The following is a 19,117-nucleotide window of genomic DNA, read 5'->3' as shown; positions in this document are numbered from 1 at the left end:
ACAAGAAGCTCTTTTTTCTTTGCTAAACATGTCCCTTCCTGTGAGGGGGGTCAGCTGGTGCACCCATGATAAAATTCATTCTGATATTAAGAACATACTAATCATACGTAAAGCTAAAGGTACCCCTGACTGTTAAGTCCAGTCGCGGACGACTCTGGGGTTGCGCCGCTCATCTCGCTTTATTGGCCGAGGGAGCGGGCGTACAGCTTCCAGGCATAGCTGTCAACTTTTTCCTTTTTTTAAGGGAAATTCCCTTATTCCGAATAGGATTCCTCGCAAGAAAATGGGAAAGTTGACAGCTATGCTTCCGGGTCATGTGGCCAGCATGACTAAGTCGCTTCTGGCGAACCAGAGCAGCGGTTTACCTTCCCGCCGGAGCAGTACCTATTTATCTATTTGCACTTTCGAACTGCTAGGTTGGCAGGAGCTGGGACCGAGCAACGGGAGCTCTCACCCCGTCGCGGGGATTCGAACCGCCGACCTTCCGATCGGCAAGCCCAAGACGCTCAGTGGTTTAGACCACAGCACCCCCTTAATCCTATAGTTCATCAGACCCATCTCCAATGTATCCTGTAACAGCTCTGCCCCCACCCCCAAAAAACCCCAGAAACACAACTGTTGATACAGGAAAAAGAAACTGACCCTTTTGGAAAAGGCATCGTGCGGTGGCTGAGTACCTAACAACCTGGAGCCACAACTGTCCCACCTAAAAACAAGGCAGCGTTTCCTTCATAATCCTTAGGTACACAGAATTACAGCAATCTGTAAATTCTGTTGTCCCCAAAGGAGCACACAGGACATGAAGGGTATCGAGGGGGTGGTCGGGGAAGGGAGAGCCCCTAGCAGCTTCTAGCAAGTATCCTGCAAAGGGGGTGATTCGTATCCTGCAAAGATGCCTCTCGTCGTGAGTCCAATGCCAATTTCCCAGGGCAGGGTTTTGCGGCGAGGGCAGCCCGGAGGAGGCGTGTGGCCCCTCAGCCAGAGGTTCACACGTGAGGGCATGAAGTGTGCCGAGGGGGATTCTAGTCCTCTCTGAGGTGCTGCTCCTCCTCAGCAGCAGGGCGGGTGCGAAGGAGAGCAACTTTCCTTTCCTCGTCCGCCCGCCGGCCGCACCCTCCTCTCGGCGTGGGAAGAAGGGCCTTTCCCGGCCGGGAGCGGCGAGGCTGCTTCCTCCTGCCCGAGGGACGAGGGAGGCCCGTCCCACCTGGTTCCTGCTGCAGCCCGGGAGGCCGGCCAGGCCCAAGAGGCGGAAGGAGCAGCGGGAGAGGAAGGAGCCGCCTCGCCGAGGAAGGGGAGCCGGGCGACGACGCCAGGTGAGGAGGGGCCGCCGCCCTCCCGTCCCCCCGTTCTTCTCCTCCTCAGGTGGGCGAGCGGAGCCTCCACCGCGGCCGCCCTGCCTGGACGGAGGATCTTCCCGCGCCCCAAGTCCCCGGGGCAGGAATGGAGGCCGGGGAGGAAGTCCCACTGAGGGCATGGGGCTTCTTACTCCTCCGTAGGCCTCCGTAGGCTTCGGGACCTGAATTGGGTTTCCTCACCGAGAGTCGGTGGTGGTTGTTTGCAGGTGTGTGGGGGGCATAGCTGTCAAGTTTTCCCCTATTTTAAGGGAAATTCCATTATGCCGAATAGGCTTGCTCGTGAGAAAAGGTAAAACTTGACAGCTATGGGGGGGGGGGGTCGGCTTTAATATGGGTCGCCGCCTTTGCCACCAACGTCTTGGGAGCAGCAGCAGCTCCACAGTTTCGAAGGAATCTGTGCGTCTGGGTTGAGCCTGTCCTCAAATATTCTTGGAAATGCTGCCTTTTGGCCAGGAAGCTTTTTCCTGAACCCCGGGATGCGAATTGCTGTGCACACGAGTGAGGGGGATCAACTCCGCTCTTCCTTAGGGACTTTCCTATAGGATGGTAGAATTGGAACCCACTAGTCCAACCCACTTCAATTGCAGGAATCTCTGCTAGATCATCCATGACAGATGGCCATCCCTCCTCCAAGGAGGTTGACTTCTTAGAGTAGATCCACTGAAATAAAATAAGAGTTATAAGTCAAGACTAACTTAAACCCAATTGATGTCAGTGTGTCTCCTCCCAAGTCTGGGTCCAGCCCAGAAGTGAACCAGGGCTGCTACAGACTGTTCTCCCTTCATTCCTTCTGGCAAACACAGCTGACCCTCTGGAATCTCCTTCGGGGATAAAGTGAGCTTCAAGTGGGAGAAAGTCACACTAAAGTCGAAACAAAATAAAAAAAAATTCTTTCCAGTAGCACCTTAGAGACCAACTGAGTTTGTTCTTGGTATGAGCTTTCGTGTGCATGCACACATTTCGTGTGCATTGGTATCTGAAGAAGTGTGCATGCACACGAAAGCTCATACCAAGAACAAACTCAGTTGGTCTCTAAGGTGCTACTGGAAAGAATTTTTTTTATTTTGTTTCGACTATGGCAGACCAACACGGCTACCTACCTGTAACTGACACTAAAGTCAATGGGTCTTACTGCTTAGTTAACTTTTATATGACTAGCCCATGGGGCTGTCATCCTGTAGGCCTCTGCTTCAGAATAAGCCCTGTTGAATTTACTTGGGAGTTATTTCAGAATAAGCGGCCCTCAAGGTTGTTGCATCAAAGTTAATGGCACTTAACTTCCAGGTAACTACGGTTACAATCAGGACCATAAAACTGCAAATTTATTATTTGGTTGTGGTAAACTGCAAAGTGGTGTTTCCCTCAGTGTCTGAATTTGTCTGTAATGCGAGTTTACTTAGAAGCAAGTCCCACTCAGTTCAACATGACTTACTTCCAAATATACTTGCCAATAAGTCCCATTGACCTGTAAGATTTCTGTCTAAATATGTTCAGTTTGTGCTGTAAGGTTATAAACCTATACATACTTACTTGGAAGTTGGATCCTTTGATAATCAGATTCGTGTCCATTTTGGAGGACCTGGATAGAAAGGAGGACAGGGCTTCCTGTACACTTACTGATGGTGTGAATGAGAAAAATTCAACAGAGGTGGTATTTGTCAGACCTCCATGATGATGCTTGACTGCTGAAATTCTTATCTGTGCAAAAGATCCATCATTCTTGCCCAAACCACTCTGATTATTACCACCAGAGGCGGATTTAGGGGAGTGCGACCTGTTTGCCCACACTGGGCGCCAAGCTGAGAGGGCGCCACAGGGAACACTGCAACAGTGGTGAGTAATTGAAGGCAAGAGGTAGGGCACATGCCAAATTTTGGCATTGCACGGGGCACTGCTGAAATTTTAAAGCCCCAAGTCCACCATTGTTACTACCTCAGTGGTTGCTGTGTACCAGTTCAGTACATTGAAAGGCTTCTGGTTCCTCTGATGTCACGATTTCCTTACCACACAAGAAACACACGTCCCAAGAGGCCAGGTGCTGCTTGTGTGATATGGTAAACACAAAACACATGAGGAGGAATCACATGCAGTGTGAACTCGTATTTGGAACTGCTTGGGAGAACCATGTAGGTGGAGAGCCTAACTGGGGAGCCTATCAAGGAGGATTCTAGGCAGGCAAAAGGGGGCTGAGAATAAGAGGAAGAAGGACACATTGAAAGGTAAGACTTTGTCCTCATGCAACAACCTCAACACTGAACAGCCTACTCAGTTCAGCTTTAGGTGAGATATAGTTGAATATAGCATAGGAATGTTGTACCTGCTTCTCTCCCAGGAAAAGCAGCAGCTCACTGTGCTATAGGTAGAAAAGGTTAAACTCTTCCTTCTTGCCTCTCAGGGTTATCCCCGAGCTATTGTTTTCAAAGTAAAAACAAGACATGCTGAATGCATACACATATTTATCATTTAGCTTGGCACTGAGAAAATAATTATATGTTACCTGAGCAAATAAGGTATTCTCAAACCTTCATCTCCTGTACTGTTTCAGGTAGGTAGCCGTTTTGGTCTGCCATAGTCAAAACAAAATAATAATAATAATAATAATAATAATAATAATAAATCCAGATATCCAGAAGTGTGCTTGCACACGAAAGTTCATACCAACAACAAACTTAGTTGGTCTCTAAGGTGCTACTGGAAGGATTTATTATTATTATTATTTTGTTTTGACTCCTATACTGTGTAAGATGAAGGAGAGGAAAGAATTGACAGTGGGAGGTGTGTGCACATCCGGCAACTGCAAGGGTGGGGTGGGTATTTGCATAGGAAGTGCAAGGGGTGTGTGCAAGGGAGATGCTTAACCTCTAACCATGTATGCTGATTCCACGCATATATATATATATATATATATATATATATATATATATATATATACATACATACACACACCCCTCTCTACCTGTCCAGCAGGATTTCCCCCAAGGACTTGGAAAGAAAGCAGATTAAAAATGTCCTTGGGTAGTTGACACCCCAGAGGAGATATGGAGGGCAAGTACCCTCCTGCTCTCTCCTCATTCTTATGAGCAAGCGGGAGACCCTTATTTTGTACCCTTTACTTCAGTTTTACTAAAAGAATGACTCCACTGTGTTTGTGTTTTCTTCCCTGTTCTCTGCAACACAGCAGCTTTACATGGTGCCTGTGTGGTGCTGATAAACATTTCCTGCTTTTTGCCTGAACAGCCGGTTGAAGTTTTATTGTGTTTGTTATCTCATTAAAACTACATTCCTACACATACTTGAAGTCCTGTTAAGATCAGTGCCCGTTTCTTCTAGGTTAGGGTTGGGTTGTGTGTTTCTGCTTCAGTTCACTTCTTCCATTTTGGTACTTAAATTTTCTATCCGCATAGCTTGGTGAAGGTCATAGGAAATCCGGAGAAAACACTGTGACTTTGCACAATGTCTCTCTTTGGTTCCTTTCCTGAGCAGGCAAGCTGCATAAGGGTCTCTTTTCACAATTTTAGAATCATTTTACCATTTTAAACAGCACTTGATTGAAATAAAGGTAAGGGTCTTGATTTAGCTCTGGTCACACTTTGTTGTGGGTAATTCGTAGCCCTGGACCAAGGTGCCTGTTCCCACCCACATGTAATTCATCTCATTGGGTACACTGGGAACTGGGCGAATCTTTCCATGTCCTTGTTGATGTGGGAATCTGCATTGTTTCAGTGTGTGCCAATGGCCATTGTTGTCTCATTTGCTCTGTGTTTCTTTGCTGCTATTGTGTGCTGTGCTTAAGAAACTCAAGACTGTGTTATTTAATATATTAATATTCTTTATGAAGAGCTAATTTATTTGAGCTGAATGATTCCCTGTGGATCATTCTTGTAGTTAAAAATACGTAGTTACTACAAACCAGACTATTGTCCACTAGCTTACCAGCTTAATTCAATTAAAGCTGCCATCTTAAAATATATTTCAGTCTAAGATCCAAAGCATTATACTCTTGGGATATAATCTCTGCTTGAGTGTGGATTTAGCCTAACATAATTCTTTGTTGTTGCTTCCTTTTACAGTTAGTTAATTTAATAGAAAGCAGATTTCATAAAACGGTTGATCATTAATGTTTATTGTGATTAACAGCTAATCATCCTTACCCAATAAACACGTGGACTGCTTCAAGCAAATATAAGATTTTGCTGTCTGTTTTATGCCAAGCTCTGACTGTAATCCAGCCACCATTTAGACATATTTAAGAGCCGATTCACATGACCCAAAAACTTAATGAAATAAAAATAATAGTGGCACTGATACTTGGTCTTGTGACCAGGAGGGATCACCTTTCAGAAGTGTGAAGAGGCACCTTTTTTATCCACAGCTCTGCAGACTCAAACTAGAATAGAGCAGGCTAGGCAGTAACTACTGTTCTGGTTGCCTGTGGCAAATAAAATTGCTTCTAGATGACAAGGCAGCGATGCTTTTGAAAGTTGCTGGAGTGTCCTGTCCTTTCCATGTGCCAAAAATGACCAGTACACTGCTAACTTTTGTGAGCTGAACTAGACTCATAGAGTTGGAAAGGACCTCAAGGGACATCTAATCTAATCCTCTGCAGTGCAGGAATCCCATCCAATTTGAAACGATACTGGACCCTGCTTAGCTTTGCAAAGGTGCTAGCAGTTTTATTGCTGCACCACTAGGAGACACATGACAACACGACTGAAATAGTAGCCTGCACCTCTCTACTTCTCAAAGTGCATCAGAGGGTAAAGTATGAGGAGTCTCCCAGTCTGAACCAGGGAGTAAACAGTTGATAGGATGAGTTGCCTAACACTTTCCCCAACACCTTTCTCTCCCCCCCCCCCAATTATTAGGATGCTTTGAGGAGCCCGTGGTCTTCCCTGAAAATCTTTGAACTGTTGTTTTTCTCTATGAAGACCACTTCACATATTCCATTTTAAATACAATACATTATTTATTTTATTTATTTATTTACTATGTTTATATAAGACTGTTCAATAGTATTGTTTTCTGGGTGGCCCACATAAACTAATATTATAAAATCACACTTTGTAGCATAAAGGACTTTATGTCAGCAGAAAAGAGGAATAAGAACAAATAATTAAAAAGTATATAGCCTGTGAGCAGTGACTATTTTTTTTTAATTGGCTGTTCCTATTGGTCATTTGTTGTGATGCCATGATGTCGTCTCCCAATCTTTCCATTTTAAATTTTAGAATAATAGTAATAATAACAACAATAATATGATATGACTTTAGGGTGTGCTTGCTTTGGGACACTGTGGTACATTAGCTTCACACTCTTACGATATGTGTCCTCTACCGCAAGCATTAAGGAAAATGTGTCTCTAGGTGTACACCATCCTGGAGGGATATTAATGTAACTTTTAGAAGCCCTTGTTGCATCATAGAATAATTCAGAAGGCATTTCAGGATGGTGTCTGTAACTGCCTGAGTTTAAACTCTGAAATATCAATGCCCAAGCTAGATTTCTTCCTTGGCTTTGGATAGTATATATTTCTTGAAAATAAAACATTCTCTCTCTCTCTCTTTAAACTCAAATGTTGAATGAATGAGACTGGGAGAAAATTGGTTTCCAAAATATCTGCTCTGTCTGATCAGTGTGTAACCTGGAATGATAGCACACAAAAGCTCATCTGTCTTGCTTTCATCCTGACTTTCCCAAGGCTGCATCTCAGTCCATCTCAGAAATTAACCTTTCTGTGTGCCCCTCTCTGTCCTGTATCTTATCACCAAAAGCCAAAGCTTAGAATCCACAAAACATCTAGCATGATGCTTTTAAAGAACATAAAATTTAAAAAAGGAAAGAAACCTGCTATCTTTCTCTGGTGTGATGTGAAATTTCTGCTTTTAGAATAATAATAAAGGGGCCTCAAAAGTCAAAGGTAAGCACTTAAATCCCACTGATTTCAATAGAAGAAATGTAAGCATATAGTTAACTCTTCATTTAAATCAATAGCAGCCTTCAAAACCTGGTGTGCTCCAGATGTTGAACTATAGCTGCCATCAGCCCCACCTAGAGGGAAAATAACCACCCTCCAAGGGGAGAGTGTATCAGGACTGAGGAGGCTACACCATGCTCTGTCCCCTGGGATCCATGCCCTCCACTCACGCCTGGCATCAGAGCATGGGCATGGGGGGCAGGACTTTTGTAGGGGGGGAGAACCAATGTGATTGGTCAGTTATTTCTATTTTACTTGATCTGGGGGAGGGAAGTTGCCCCCCCGACTATGCCTATGCATCACGGGCATAGTGTGGGTTGCTGGCTCCCAGGGTGGGGCAAGTGTTGCACCCCCTGGTGGACTACGCAGCTGGGGTAGAGGCGCACACTGGGCAGCCACACTGGCATTGGCGACTGCCCTGCTCCTTCCTCTCTTCCTCCCCAACTTGTCCCACCCCACCCCGGAGGCGTCTCATGGCCAATGAATGACACTGCCATGTGGACAATGAGGCAGCTTGAGCCCCTTGTAGGAGAGGGCGGGCAGCGAGCAGGGCTGCACGAGTTATGGGGTCCCTCCTTGCTTCCCTCCACTCCATGGGACTAGGAGCACCTGCTGTGCAGAGTGGTTAACTGCCAGGAGAAGCACCCTGCCAGCCCCTTGCTGCCCGCTACCACCTTCCTCTTTTGTTGATCCAAGCTGCCACCCCACAAGAACCAGCTGGGCACCATGCGGCCTCCCACTCTCCCCCTATTTCTCCCTGCGCGCTCCCTCCTACTCAAGAGAACCTTCTCTTAGGGTCCCTTCTTTGCCCCCCTGACTGACTCCCTTTCCCCCTCTCCTCCCTTCCCCACACAGCCTGGGGAGCCCCAGTGCCTGCTGACCTGTGTAGGGGGTTAAAGGGGCTAGTGGCGCCAGGGGAGGGATGATGAATGATGCGCAAAAGGGCTCTGGGTGGCGCAGGGGTGCATAGCTGCGGAGCTGCCCCTTCTCTGCTCCGTCAGCGTGTCCTGAGAATATGGCGTAAAATGGTGGTCACTTGAGCCCTCCCTCCCTCTCTCTCAGCTGGCCCAGGGGTGGGCGTCCCTTTGCTAACCACAAAGGCCCAAGTGTGGCTTGGTTCCCCGCAGCTCCAGCCTCGATGAGGAAGCCTGTCATTGGGGCACCTGGTTGCACACCTCAGAAACCTGAGGGGACAGCGGGTGGGCAGGTGTGGAGGACTCCCTGGTCCTGAATGGGGTAACTGTGCCCCTGAAGGAACAGGTCATTTTGGACTTGGCAGTCCATGGAGGCACTGGTCAATTCTGTGTCCAGGGCAGCTGTCTACTATCTCCATCTGGTACACAAGCTGAGACCCTACCTGCCTGTGCTCTGTCTTGCCAGAGTGGTTCATGCTCTGGGTATCTCCTGCTTGGACTACTGCAATGCGCTCTACATGGTGCTACCTTTGAAGGTGAGCCGGAAACTACAACTAAGCCAGAACTGGTGACTCAGCACCGCTGGGACCATATAACATATAAAGGATCTTCAATGGCTCCCAGTATGTTTCCAAGTGCAATTCAAAATGCAGGTGCTGACCTTTAACGCCCCAAACAGCCTTGGCCCTGCATACCTAAAGGAGCGTTTCCACCCCTGTCATTGAACCCAGACACTGAGGTCCAGCTCCGAGGGCCAAATTCTGGGGGTTTCTTCAGTGTGAGAAGTGAAGTTACAGGGACAACTGATGCCAGAGCTCCAGTGCCAGTGAGGCAAGTGTCACAGAGGTTTCCATGGGGCAGGGAGAGACCTTCCAGGGCTGCCTCTCTTTTCTGCCTAACCTTTGAGTGGGAGATCTAGAGCATGCTATGACCCCCGGGGGCCAGAGGATCGCAGCCCAGGAAACCTAGACATTAATTAGATAATTCATTAAAATGATATGCAAGCTCTTTTGCTCTCTCCCAACTTTTACTGGCTGCATCTTACTTTTCTTGGTACCTATAGTAAGCATGCAGGTTTAATTTAATATTGATATTTTTATCTTTAAAAAAAAAAGTTCTCTGAAACTTGTGCTTTAGCTTCTCTCAAGATGTTAAAGAATGCAGAATGTACTTTGCATATTAAAGTAGCCTGATATTTCATGTTGCATCTCAGAAGAAACAAGGAGTTATTGGTGGAGGGCAGATGCATGTGGAGATAGGGATCTCCCTCCCTTTTAAAGATCCAGATCAATAGCTTTCTGCTTTACATTTAAATAAGAGGTGTAGCTGACAGCCAGAGGAACAAAGGGAAAGCATCAAAGAGTTAACAAACATTGCAAGGAATCCTTTGGCTTTGTTTCATCTATCCATTGATGCAGGTTCTTTTATTTATTTTTAACTTGTGTTTGCAGTTTCTTTTTTTTAATGCATACATGGCAACAATCTTTCTAGGCTGTCAAAAGGTAATACTCATGAATGATACAAATTGAGCTTTCTTGTAGAAGGTTTCCAAATTTTTATTGTGGAACATTTCCCTTCGTTAGGCATTGAGGAAGAGTTAATTCCGGCCGTTCACTATAAACAGTAATACTTGGCGTCAAATGCTATTAAGGAGATTATGTTATCTCTTAGGAACAGAGAATGCTATGGTCAGGGGTAAATTAATTTCCTAGGGTGCTACAGTAATTTTTTCTTGTAAATGGAAACTTTCTAATTGGAGCCCCTCAGGAACAATATGCCGAAAACTGGGCAGATGTTCTCTTTTCATGATCCCATCTCCCTTCGTGTTTTAACTTGCTTCTGATTTTTTTTGCAGGGGCATTCTGGCACTGTTTAGAAAATCTGGGAAATAAGCTTAGGCTGAAGGATTTGCTTACCTAGACCTTTGGTGGGGCAGAGTCCATTCCCATTTGGGTAGGCAAAACTAACCTCCCATTTGCCTAGCCTTGGTCATCCCACTACAAGGAGGCAAGCAAGAACATTTCTGTTTTAAGTCCACTTTGGTCTGTGATCTAGATATTTGATTTTTCTGCTGTTCCCATATCTGCTCTCTTTTTTGCTACAGCTTAGGGTTTTAATGGTATTTTTATGTACAGCAGGACTGGGCAGACTTTAGGACTCACAATCTAGAATTCTGAGTTACACCAAGTGGATCAGGAAGGGGGAACTTGAATGGAAGAACAAGTTGCTTCAGAGCCCATTGTCAGCCCAGGAGTTTCCTTGCAAGACCAGAACTTTCCTCTTCTCTTCTCTTCTCTTCTCTTCTCTTCTCTTCCCTTCCCTTCCCTTCCCTTCCCTTCCCTTCCCTTCCCTTCTCCTGCCCCAGTTTCCATCAGCCTAATTTAGCAGAATAATGCCTTTTCTCATCACCACTGCTAAAAGCATTGTGAGCTGGAAACAGTTGCTTATCCACTGCAGATCACTCAGACAATTTCCTGAAGATCCATACTGATCTGCCCACTCTTGGAAAGGTGTTTGATGAATTTAATAAGAAATAAGCAGATAGGTGCCTTCTTTTTCCTACAAGAGAAACTTGCAGAAAGCTCAAGCACAGCTGCAACAGGATGGGTCTGGAACTGAGCCCTAAAATTATGCTCTGGTGAAGCTTTTCTCCCTCTCTCTGATTCTGATAATTTTTGTTTTGTTTTTTAGGGTTGATCAAGGACTGAAGAACTAGAAGATAACATTGTCTGCACTGGATAGCTTTGTATATGGAAGGCATGTCAGAAATCGATTTTGAAAAGTTAGCTGAAATAGGTAAATTATAGATAGATCTATTACTGCCCATCAAGTGGTATCTTCTATATATTTCCAGATGATTTAGAAGACATTCTTCCCTAAGTGAAAAACTTTTGCCAGGATAGTGTAATATTTTTGAGTTACAACCGCTGCACTGGCATGTACCTTATTATCAAAAGCTATTAAGGTTGAAGGTTAGTTTAATACACACAGTTTAAATGAATTATTGGCATGTGCTCCCAGTGAAATTCTAGGCTATTGGAATAATGCTATCATCACATATTGTGGCACAAATGGGAGTCATTACTCTAAACAGACAAGTATTGAATGAGGCTAGAGACCTTCTGATTGTGTGTTATCTTTTGAAGATGTTCCAGTGAACATAACCATATGGCCAACTCATTAGGGGGACCATCATTTTGGGGGGGGGGGGAATCAATTCTAACATATAATAATATAGAAATTTGACTTTTGAAAACCCTGTTTATTCAGAAAACATAAATTGTACCTCACCACTTATACATAAAATGTAGGAAATTGCACACAAATCATTGCGTGTAAGAACAATCCTCTGTAGCTGGAAGCAGTATACCTTTGAGTGCTTGGGTGCCTGGAACAAATAACAGCAGGTTGCCATCACCACCTTGCCCTGCTAATGAACTTCCAGAAGCATCTGGTTGGCTGCTGGACTAGAGGGATGCTTAATGTGAATGGAAATAATATAATTCTTAATTTTTAAACATACTAACAGTGTTTACTGGTCCATTAAGTAAGCATTGCCTATTCACTTTGATAAATGATGACATAAGCTAATATTTAATATGCATAGATTTTCATTAGAGTTAATGCCTGATCATTTTTACATTTTTACTTTACAAAATAGTGTCTGTATAAAGCTGTTTCTTCCTTGCTATTAAAATATGTCACTTTTAACATAAGTGCAATGGCTTATGCTTTATGCAATGTGAAAATTGGCATTGTTATAGTTAACTATTGTTGTATTAATAATTATATAAATTATTAATTAAAAGTTAATGATTAATTTGTTATCCAGGATCTTTACACTGCTCTTTAAACTTTCTAATAAATGTGACATGCCAACAGCGTTAGTGCTTTTAATGCTAACAACCTCCTTCCAAAAATTTTTAGAGGGCCTGTTCACCAGATATGCAGAAAATCTCCACAGTAACAACTGTAACATCAATGCTTTCCATTAATTTGTACACATTCCTATTATAATGCTATGTTTAAGGAGCAGTTTCCGGTGGTTTCTCTCTTCAGGAAGCCTTTCCCTCATTGTGGGAAAATATATTGGAAGCTGCCGTCTTAAGAAAATATATCCAGTCCTCTCTACTCACATTGTTGATTCCTACATCAGCTGTAGCCAGTTTGTAGGGCCATGGACTTAACTCTGGGGTTCACCATTTCTCTCCTTTGGGTACAGAGATTGGCAGTTGGAGACTGTTGTCTTTCAGAGCAGCTAGTCTTCTCATTGAGAATAAATCCTTCATGAGTTTCTAGGGAACTCCAGGAACACATTTTGAAAATCTCGATAAGGATGTGTTCCCATTACTAGAGTGAGGTCGTCCCCTGCCCCACTCCTGATACATCTCATAGCTTCACCCCCTTCAGCTGTTGATATCAGCACGGGTTCATTAGTGCCATATTCATTGCAATGCATCAGATTTAGAATTGCAGGGTGGGAAGAGACCACAAGGGTCATCTAATGATAATCAACCCCCCCCCCCACAATGCAGGAACTGTCTGTGCAACATGGGGCTCAAACCCACAACCCTGATATTAAGAGTCTCATGCACTACAGACTGAGCTATCGCAACATCAAACAACAGTGTTTTATAACAAATACATAGGCATTTTGGATAACTGTTGTATGAACACGGATTCAATAAAAACAAATAACTGTATGTGGGAGGGTTATTGGTTTTGTTTGTTATTCTTGTATGTATTCTTGTGTTTTGTATTGTAATCCACCCTTTGACCTTCGAAGGAGGGCGGTATAGAAATTTTATAAATAAAAAAAGGAAAATAGACAAAATTAAAAACCCATCACTGGAAATTCACTGCCATAAAGACACAATGATTGTCGTTGGATGATGTGGCTTTAAAGGAGGAGTGGGCAATTTCACCATCTAGCAGTGGTCACAGACCTGTCAGTACTGGAAACCCCAGGAACATGGCAAGGGAGCCCCAGTTGTGAGCTGCCCAGATGAATTTGCTTGCCAGCAAACAGGAATCTGGACTAGAAGTACTGGTACTTGGCGTCTGAATAACAGGAATATGTTAATAAATAACAGTACAGTGGAACCCCGGGTTACGCATGCGATCCGTTCTGGGTCACCGTGCATAACGCTGGCATGCGTATCCCGAACACACAAAAACACCCCAAAACCCGGAAGTAGCGCGATTTGAGCGCTTCTGCGCATGCGCTTCTGCGCAGAAGCGTTCTGTGCATCTGGGGGTTGTGCGCGCTACAGGAACGCTTCCGGGTTGCGGGCGTTCTTAACTACGACCTGGGGTGTGCGTAACCCGGGGTTCCACTGTATTCTTTTTTTCAAAATTATTTAGTCCTGAGTTACTATTTTTTTTGGTAAATGTACCTAAATATGTTTTTTGCTTCAGAATTAAGAAAAGATGAGGCAGAAAATGCAGATCTTGAAGAGAGCCAGGTATCATTTGCAGCTGTGTCAAATGGTGATGCTGAAATAAGCCCAACACACCCATATTACGATGTGGCCAGACATAATATACTTCACCTTGTAGGTATGTTTGCTGAAAACCTCTTTGGCATCTTCTTTGTATTTGCAAATCACTTAATTTTTCTGCTTCAAGTTATTTAACCTGTAATAAAGAAATACAGTACTTGGAGGATTAGAGCAAAAATAGAAGCCTGCATGTAGAAGGGAAAGCAAATGGGTGACCAGATCAGCCCCTCACTTGGACTCTTCCAAAACTGATCTCTGGCATCTTGCTTCCAATCTAAGTGTCGGGCTGGGACTTGGAAGACCAGGGTTCAAATCCCTCAGCCACAAAGCGCACTGAGTAGCCTTGGGCCAGTCACTGTCTGTTTGCCTACCTACCGCACAGCTGGGAGGGAGGCAGTGGGCAGACCATTTGGGCAGTGCGGAGCCTGTGCGTGCCCAATAGTGCCGCCCGGCCTTTTGTCACCCCCCTCAGTGGTGACACCCGGGGTGGCCCGCACCCCCTTCCTCCACCCCTGCCCACAGTGTGAGTACCGAGAGAAGCTTTGGCAGAACCAGTCCTTTATTTTGAGGTTCAGCTGTTCACTCATGTGTTTGTTTGTGTATGTATGTATATGTGTGAACAGTGGAGAGCATCTCAAGTTGTTCACACAGAGAGGAGTGGGCTAAAGATCTCATTGCAGGTTTCTCAGCTTACGTGTGTGTAAGTCAGCAATCTTACTGGCTCATCAACCCTTGCTCTTACTCAACCCTTATTCAGATGTAGGGTTGCCACTCATCCTGTATAATACGGCATCTTCCCATATTTCAGTGTAAAATGCTGTGTCCTGTATTGATTCAATACAGGACACAGTTTGTCCTGCTTACCTCTCTGTCCCCCAAGTTAGGGATCCTCTCCAAATGCCCACCCCTGCTCCTACAGGGCAGGCATTGGGAGAAACCTCCTCTCACTTCTTTCATTTCCTTTTTTCCCCTCTCTCCCTCTCCTCATCCCACTCCAAAGGAGGAGCAAACCAGCCCATCTCTCAGAGATCAACAGATTTGGAAGCTCTAGAAACAAGTGGTTTTGTGTCAGTGCAGCCCAGAAGCCCCATTTGTGAACATGGTTATCGGCATGATATTTGGGAGAGGAATTGGGGGAGAAGTAGCTCCCTGCAACAGCTTGTTTTTAATTATTGCTGACCTCCTCTCAATTTATCTTACATCCTCCTATAAAACTTTTGTCCTCCAGCATGTAAAGGTTTCAGTCAAGCTTTGCATTTGAAACGTGCATTTAGAGTGAAATTATTGCCCTGATAACTAAAGTCTTGTTGGTTTACCAGGTGATGATAATTTGGGGAGAAAAGTGATTGCTTTCAGTTGCTGTCGTTTGCCGCCTTCCTATCAACTTAATCACAGACGGTTATTAGAGTAAGTCTTTTCTTCTTTTCACTCATGTGTCAACAGGCAGGGCAGGGTGGGGGCTCACCAGTGAAGTGTGGGCTACATCCTTTATAGCTTTCCAACCGTCAGCCATAAAATCAAGCATCATTCACTTCATCATTGAATTATGCTCTTTCTTTGTATTTGAATGATCTCTGAACAAGCTTTTAATACTAGCAAGTCCTATGTGGGGATGTTCAGTGTTTGGGCTTGAGCATACCATGAAAATAGTATATATCAGGCCATTGGGCACCTGTATTCCTTCTCTTCTTTAGAGCTAAAGAACCACAGTGAAAATACAGTGCATTTATTGGTGTGTTCTATGCTGTTTTTATTCCAGATATTTAAAGTATGCGCTGGACCAGTATGTGGAAAACGATTACACAGTGGTCTACTTTCACTATGGACTGAACAGTAAGAATAAACCCTCCCTGAATTGGTTACAAAGCGCCTACAAAGAATTTGACAGGAAGTATGTTTTCTAAATTATGCTTTTAAAAAAAATAAAAATAAAAAATCACTATTCTAAAGGCATAGTTTGGCCAGGTTTTTCCCATTTTTAATTAAAAATTGATCGCATTTCCATCCTGCCCACCCCTTCCTAGGGGACGTCATAGCACATATTTGGTCTTCCTATTTTTGTCATCACAATAACCTTGTGGGGAGCTTAAGCTGCTTTTGCAGAAAGGCCTGTGGCACTCACAGAAGGGAGGAGATCTAGATGAGCTTTGTCCTATATGATTGAGGGTGGCATGATTTAAAACGGATTAACATTATTTACCAGGCTTTTGGCATATCAGAAGCATTCTGACTTTATAATTGTTGCACGGGATAGAAATAGCATTGTGAGGAGAGGGAGAATTGCTGTCTTTAATCTCCATGGGTTGATGGAGTGCGAGCTGCTGGATCCCATAGTTGATGTTTTCACTTCTGCAAGAAATTCACCTGTTCGTCCCTGTCCTCATGCAGAAAAGTAGTGAACAAAGGAGTATTCACTCCTTTGGATTTGCCCTGCAGTGCTACAAAGTCCTGGAAGTCTTTTGCACTGGTATAGCACCAGGGTGGATTTGATTTAAATCAGTTTTCTACATAAAGACTAATTCTTGCTGGTATAACTTTAATATGCAAGTAGATGAAGATTTTTAGAATAACAACTTTTCACATTAGTTTTTTATCCCCGGTTTAATAGGTTAATCATTCATATTTGGACAACTTTTCTGTTGTACTTAGGAAGGAGAAAAATAATCATTACCTTAATAATAACAATTTAAATAGATTTATTAGATCCATTCCACTCCAAACAATCAGAAAAATATTGTTTCTATTCTATTCACTGAACTTCTTGAAACTTAACACTGAAGGGGTTGATTCTGTATTCGTAGGTTTGTAGAACAATAGGATTAAGGTCTTTTTCTCAACTCTGTTCATGTTACAACATTTTTGCTGTGAAGAAGAGGCATGTGATCTCTGCTGAGTCAAATTCAGTTTTGAGAACTGCAAAAGTAAACCAAGCATCTGTGATAATATCTTGTAGGCAGAGAAACTGCCCAATAACCATACAGAAACCTCTGGAAGAGCATAAATGACATTGTGAATGGATTAATGGAATTTATTTACCAAAAAAATTAAACATATACAGCCTTATTTTACATAATTAAAAAACTAATCTTTATTTCATGATTGAGTAACCTTTGGATGGTAATATGTTTTCACCAAAAAGCATTTTATTTTAAAAAATCCGATTTAAATTTTAAAAAAAAAATTGATTTTTTTTATTTTTTTAAAAAAATCATTGATTTTTATCCACCCTGTATAGCACCACATCAATAACAGATTTAACCTAATTTTTCCTGCCTCCAACCACCCACAGCTCAACTGTCAGTACATCTTGCATAGCTCAGGAGTAACAGGTCTACACAGAAGAGGGGTAAAACAAAGGATATCCAGGGTGCCCACCCAGCAACCCCTGTGACTGCTATGAACTTGGTTTAAAAATACTTTGGGAGATAGTAGTGGCACTGAGCAGGGCAAGGAAGGGCACTTGTTAAACTTGCTTTTGCCTTGGTGCTCCTCATATGGATGTGTGCACATCCTAATGAGCTCCTCTGGCTGCCTCCAAAATGTTACTATAAAGAAAGTTGTTGAGAGACTGAACTGCTTCCACCAGGGTCTGTGCTGATCATATATCATTTTGGTCAATGCCCTATTCCAGGTATCTTTAAGAATGCGAAGTAAAATACTTAAAGAAAAATGATTAAGTTGGAAATTCATTTCAGTGTGAAACTTACTTTTTTAATGAATGAATAACAGAAATTGGAATCAAATAATGGTTTCTGTCTCTTGAATTTCTAAAGATCTTCTCCCTTCTTGCTACCTTTTTTCTTTCTCCATTTCCCACACACTTTTTTCCATTTAGAGAGATTTTTCCCACCATTATTATACCCACAAAACAATTCAGATACTGGTTTGTAATATAATCGCTATATAATCTTCACCTACTTCAGTTCCATCAGGACTGACCATTTCTTCTTTTCATTTTACATTCAATTCCTCTGAATTAGATGTACTTGAAATGAATACTGTATAATGTTCCAGTAATAAAAACTCCCCCCACATTCAATTGCAGCTCCACTCCACTACAGCATGTAACGTTCAGAAGTCTCCTAACAATTTAATTTTCTTTTCTGCAGGTATAAGAAAAACCTGAAAGCGCTCTACATTGTACATCCAACCAATTTCATAAAAATTATTTGGAACATTTTTAAACCTCTAATCAGGTACATATTGGTTTGCTGAAGACAATTTTGTGCTTAGCTGAAGGGTAGTTTGCTTTTTTGTCATTGTTAAGTGGATTTCTAGAAACATCTGTGTTATAGAAAATACAAGGTAAAAATACTTGGGGAGCCTGCCAGTGATGGGTGATGAGGACTGTGAAATTATTTTATTTTACGTTTCCTCCTAACTTTGCTGTCTACTGTGTTCAGAGTTCTCACTCTTCCCACTCTGTCCATTGCACTCACTATGTTGATGTCAGACACTTTCTCCTCTGTTACTTGCTGACTGATCCTAAACATGTGTTGATGTAACTAAATCTCAGTGAGTTCATAAGACTTAACTTCCCAGCATCCTAGAGTACTCCTGCCCAGTGGCAGAGCTTCATGATGCAGCACCAAGGGGTGGGGGAGGCAGAGAGCAGGCAGGGGCGGGCCTGGCATGCATCCCGGGGGCATGCATCACCGGGGCGCCCAGCACGGGTGGGGGCAGCCACGATGGCACCCCACTGGGAATGCACTGCCAGGGTCGGTGCGCTCCCCCCACACTCCTCTTCCTCTGCCAGTGCTCCTGCCTCCTTCCCAAAGCCTAGTTAACTCTTTCCTAGCTTGGGGGGGAGGTGAGAGGGCTCTAGGACCCTGCCAGAGCCTTGTACCTCCTTCCCAAAGCCCCAGGGCATCAAATACTGACTTCTCCTCCCACACAACAAGGCAGTGTGTGGCCCACAGGTCCCATGTCAAAGTACTCTTGCAGCCCACTTGGTATGAAACCATGGACCACTCTGGTCTAGATCCTCTCCGTTAGTGTGGTGTTTAGGTACATATGGAATCTAGTGGAGTTCTTTTCGTCTTCAGAGCTCATTTTGCTAAAAGTCCCCTCCCTTAGATTGCAGCTGGTGGGCTGAGACTCAGAGAACATTTGTGTGTGTGTGTGTGTGTGTGTGTGTTTAATGTTCAAGAAGTTTCCAAGTCCAAGAACTTACAAGGCATCTGAAAAGAACTGCTTGCTTTCGTCTGTTTCAAGCTGAGTGGAAGAATAGTTTAGAGGTTCGTGGGGGTAGGAGTAGGTGTTGGGTGCCTTTTCCAGAAGTAGCGATTGGAAACATTCATGTTTACCTCCACCCCAGCCTTGAAGTTGGCTTTTTCCAGTCAGGGAGAGAGTGAAAGGGCTGGGTTCCATGCC

At 43.7% G+C, this 19,117-nt stretch overlaps 1 protein-coding gene across 2 annotated transcripts in view; it reads left to right on the top strand.

The window, feature by feature from the left end:
• The first annotated feature begins 1,292 nt into the window (after positions 1-1,292).
• Positions 1,293-19,117, top strand: part of ARHGAP8 (Rho GTPase activating protein 8) — a 41,466-nt gene continuing 23,641 nt past the window's right edge. For both annotated transcript variants that reach the window (XM_033148296.1, XM_033148295.1), the window contains exons 1-6: positions 1,293-1,313; positions 10,935-11,039; positions 13,662-13,802; positions 15,064-15,151; positions 15,504-15,635; positions 17,854-17,940. In XM_033148296.1, the coding sequence (XP_033004187.1) occupies positions 10,994-11,039; positions 13,662-13,802; positions 15,064-15,151; positions 15,504-15,635; positions 17,854-17,940 (494 nt within the window). In that variant the 5' untranslated portion in view covers positions 1,293-1,313; positions 10,935-10,993. The remainder of the gene's footprint in view (positions 1,314-10,934; positions 11,040-13,661; positions 13,803-15,063; positions 15,152-15,503; positions 15,636-17,853; positions 17,941-19,117) is intronic.

The sequence above is a fragment of the Lacerta agilis genome, chromosome 5 (genome assembly GCF_009819535.1).
Source record: "Lacerta agilis isolate rLacAgi1 chromosome 5, rLacAgi1.pri, whole genome shotgun sequence".
Classification (NCBI taxonomy): Eukaryota; Metazoa; Chordata; class Lepidosauria; order Squamata; family Lacertidae; genus Lacerta; species Lacerta agilis.
Note: the sequence above shows the minus strand (reverse complement) of the source record. Positions and strands in the feature narration are given on the sequence as shown.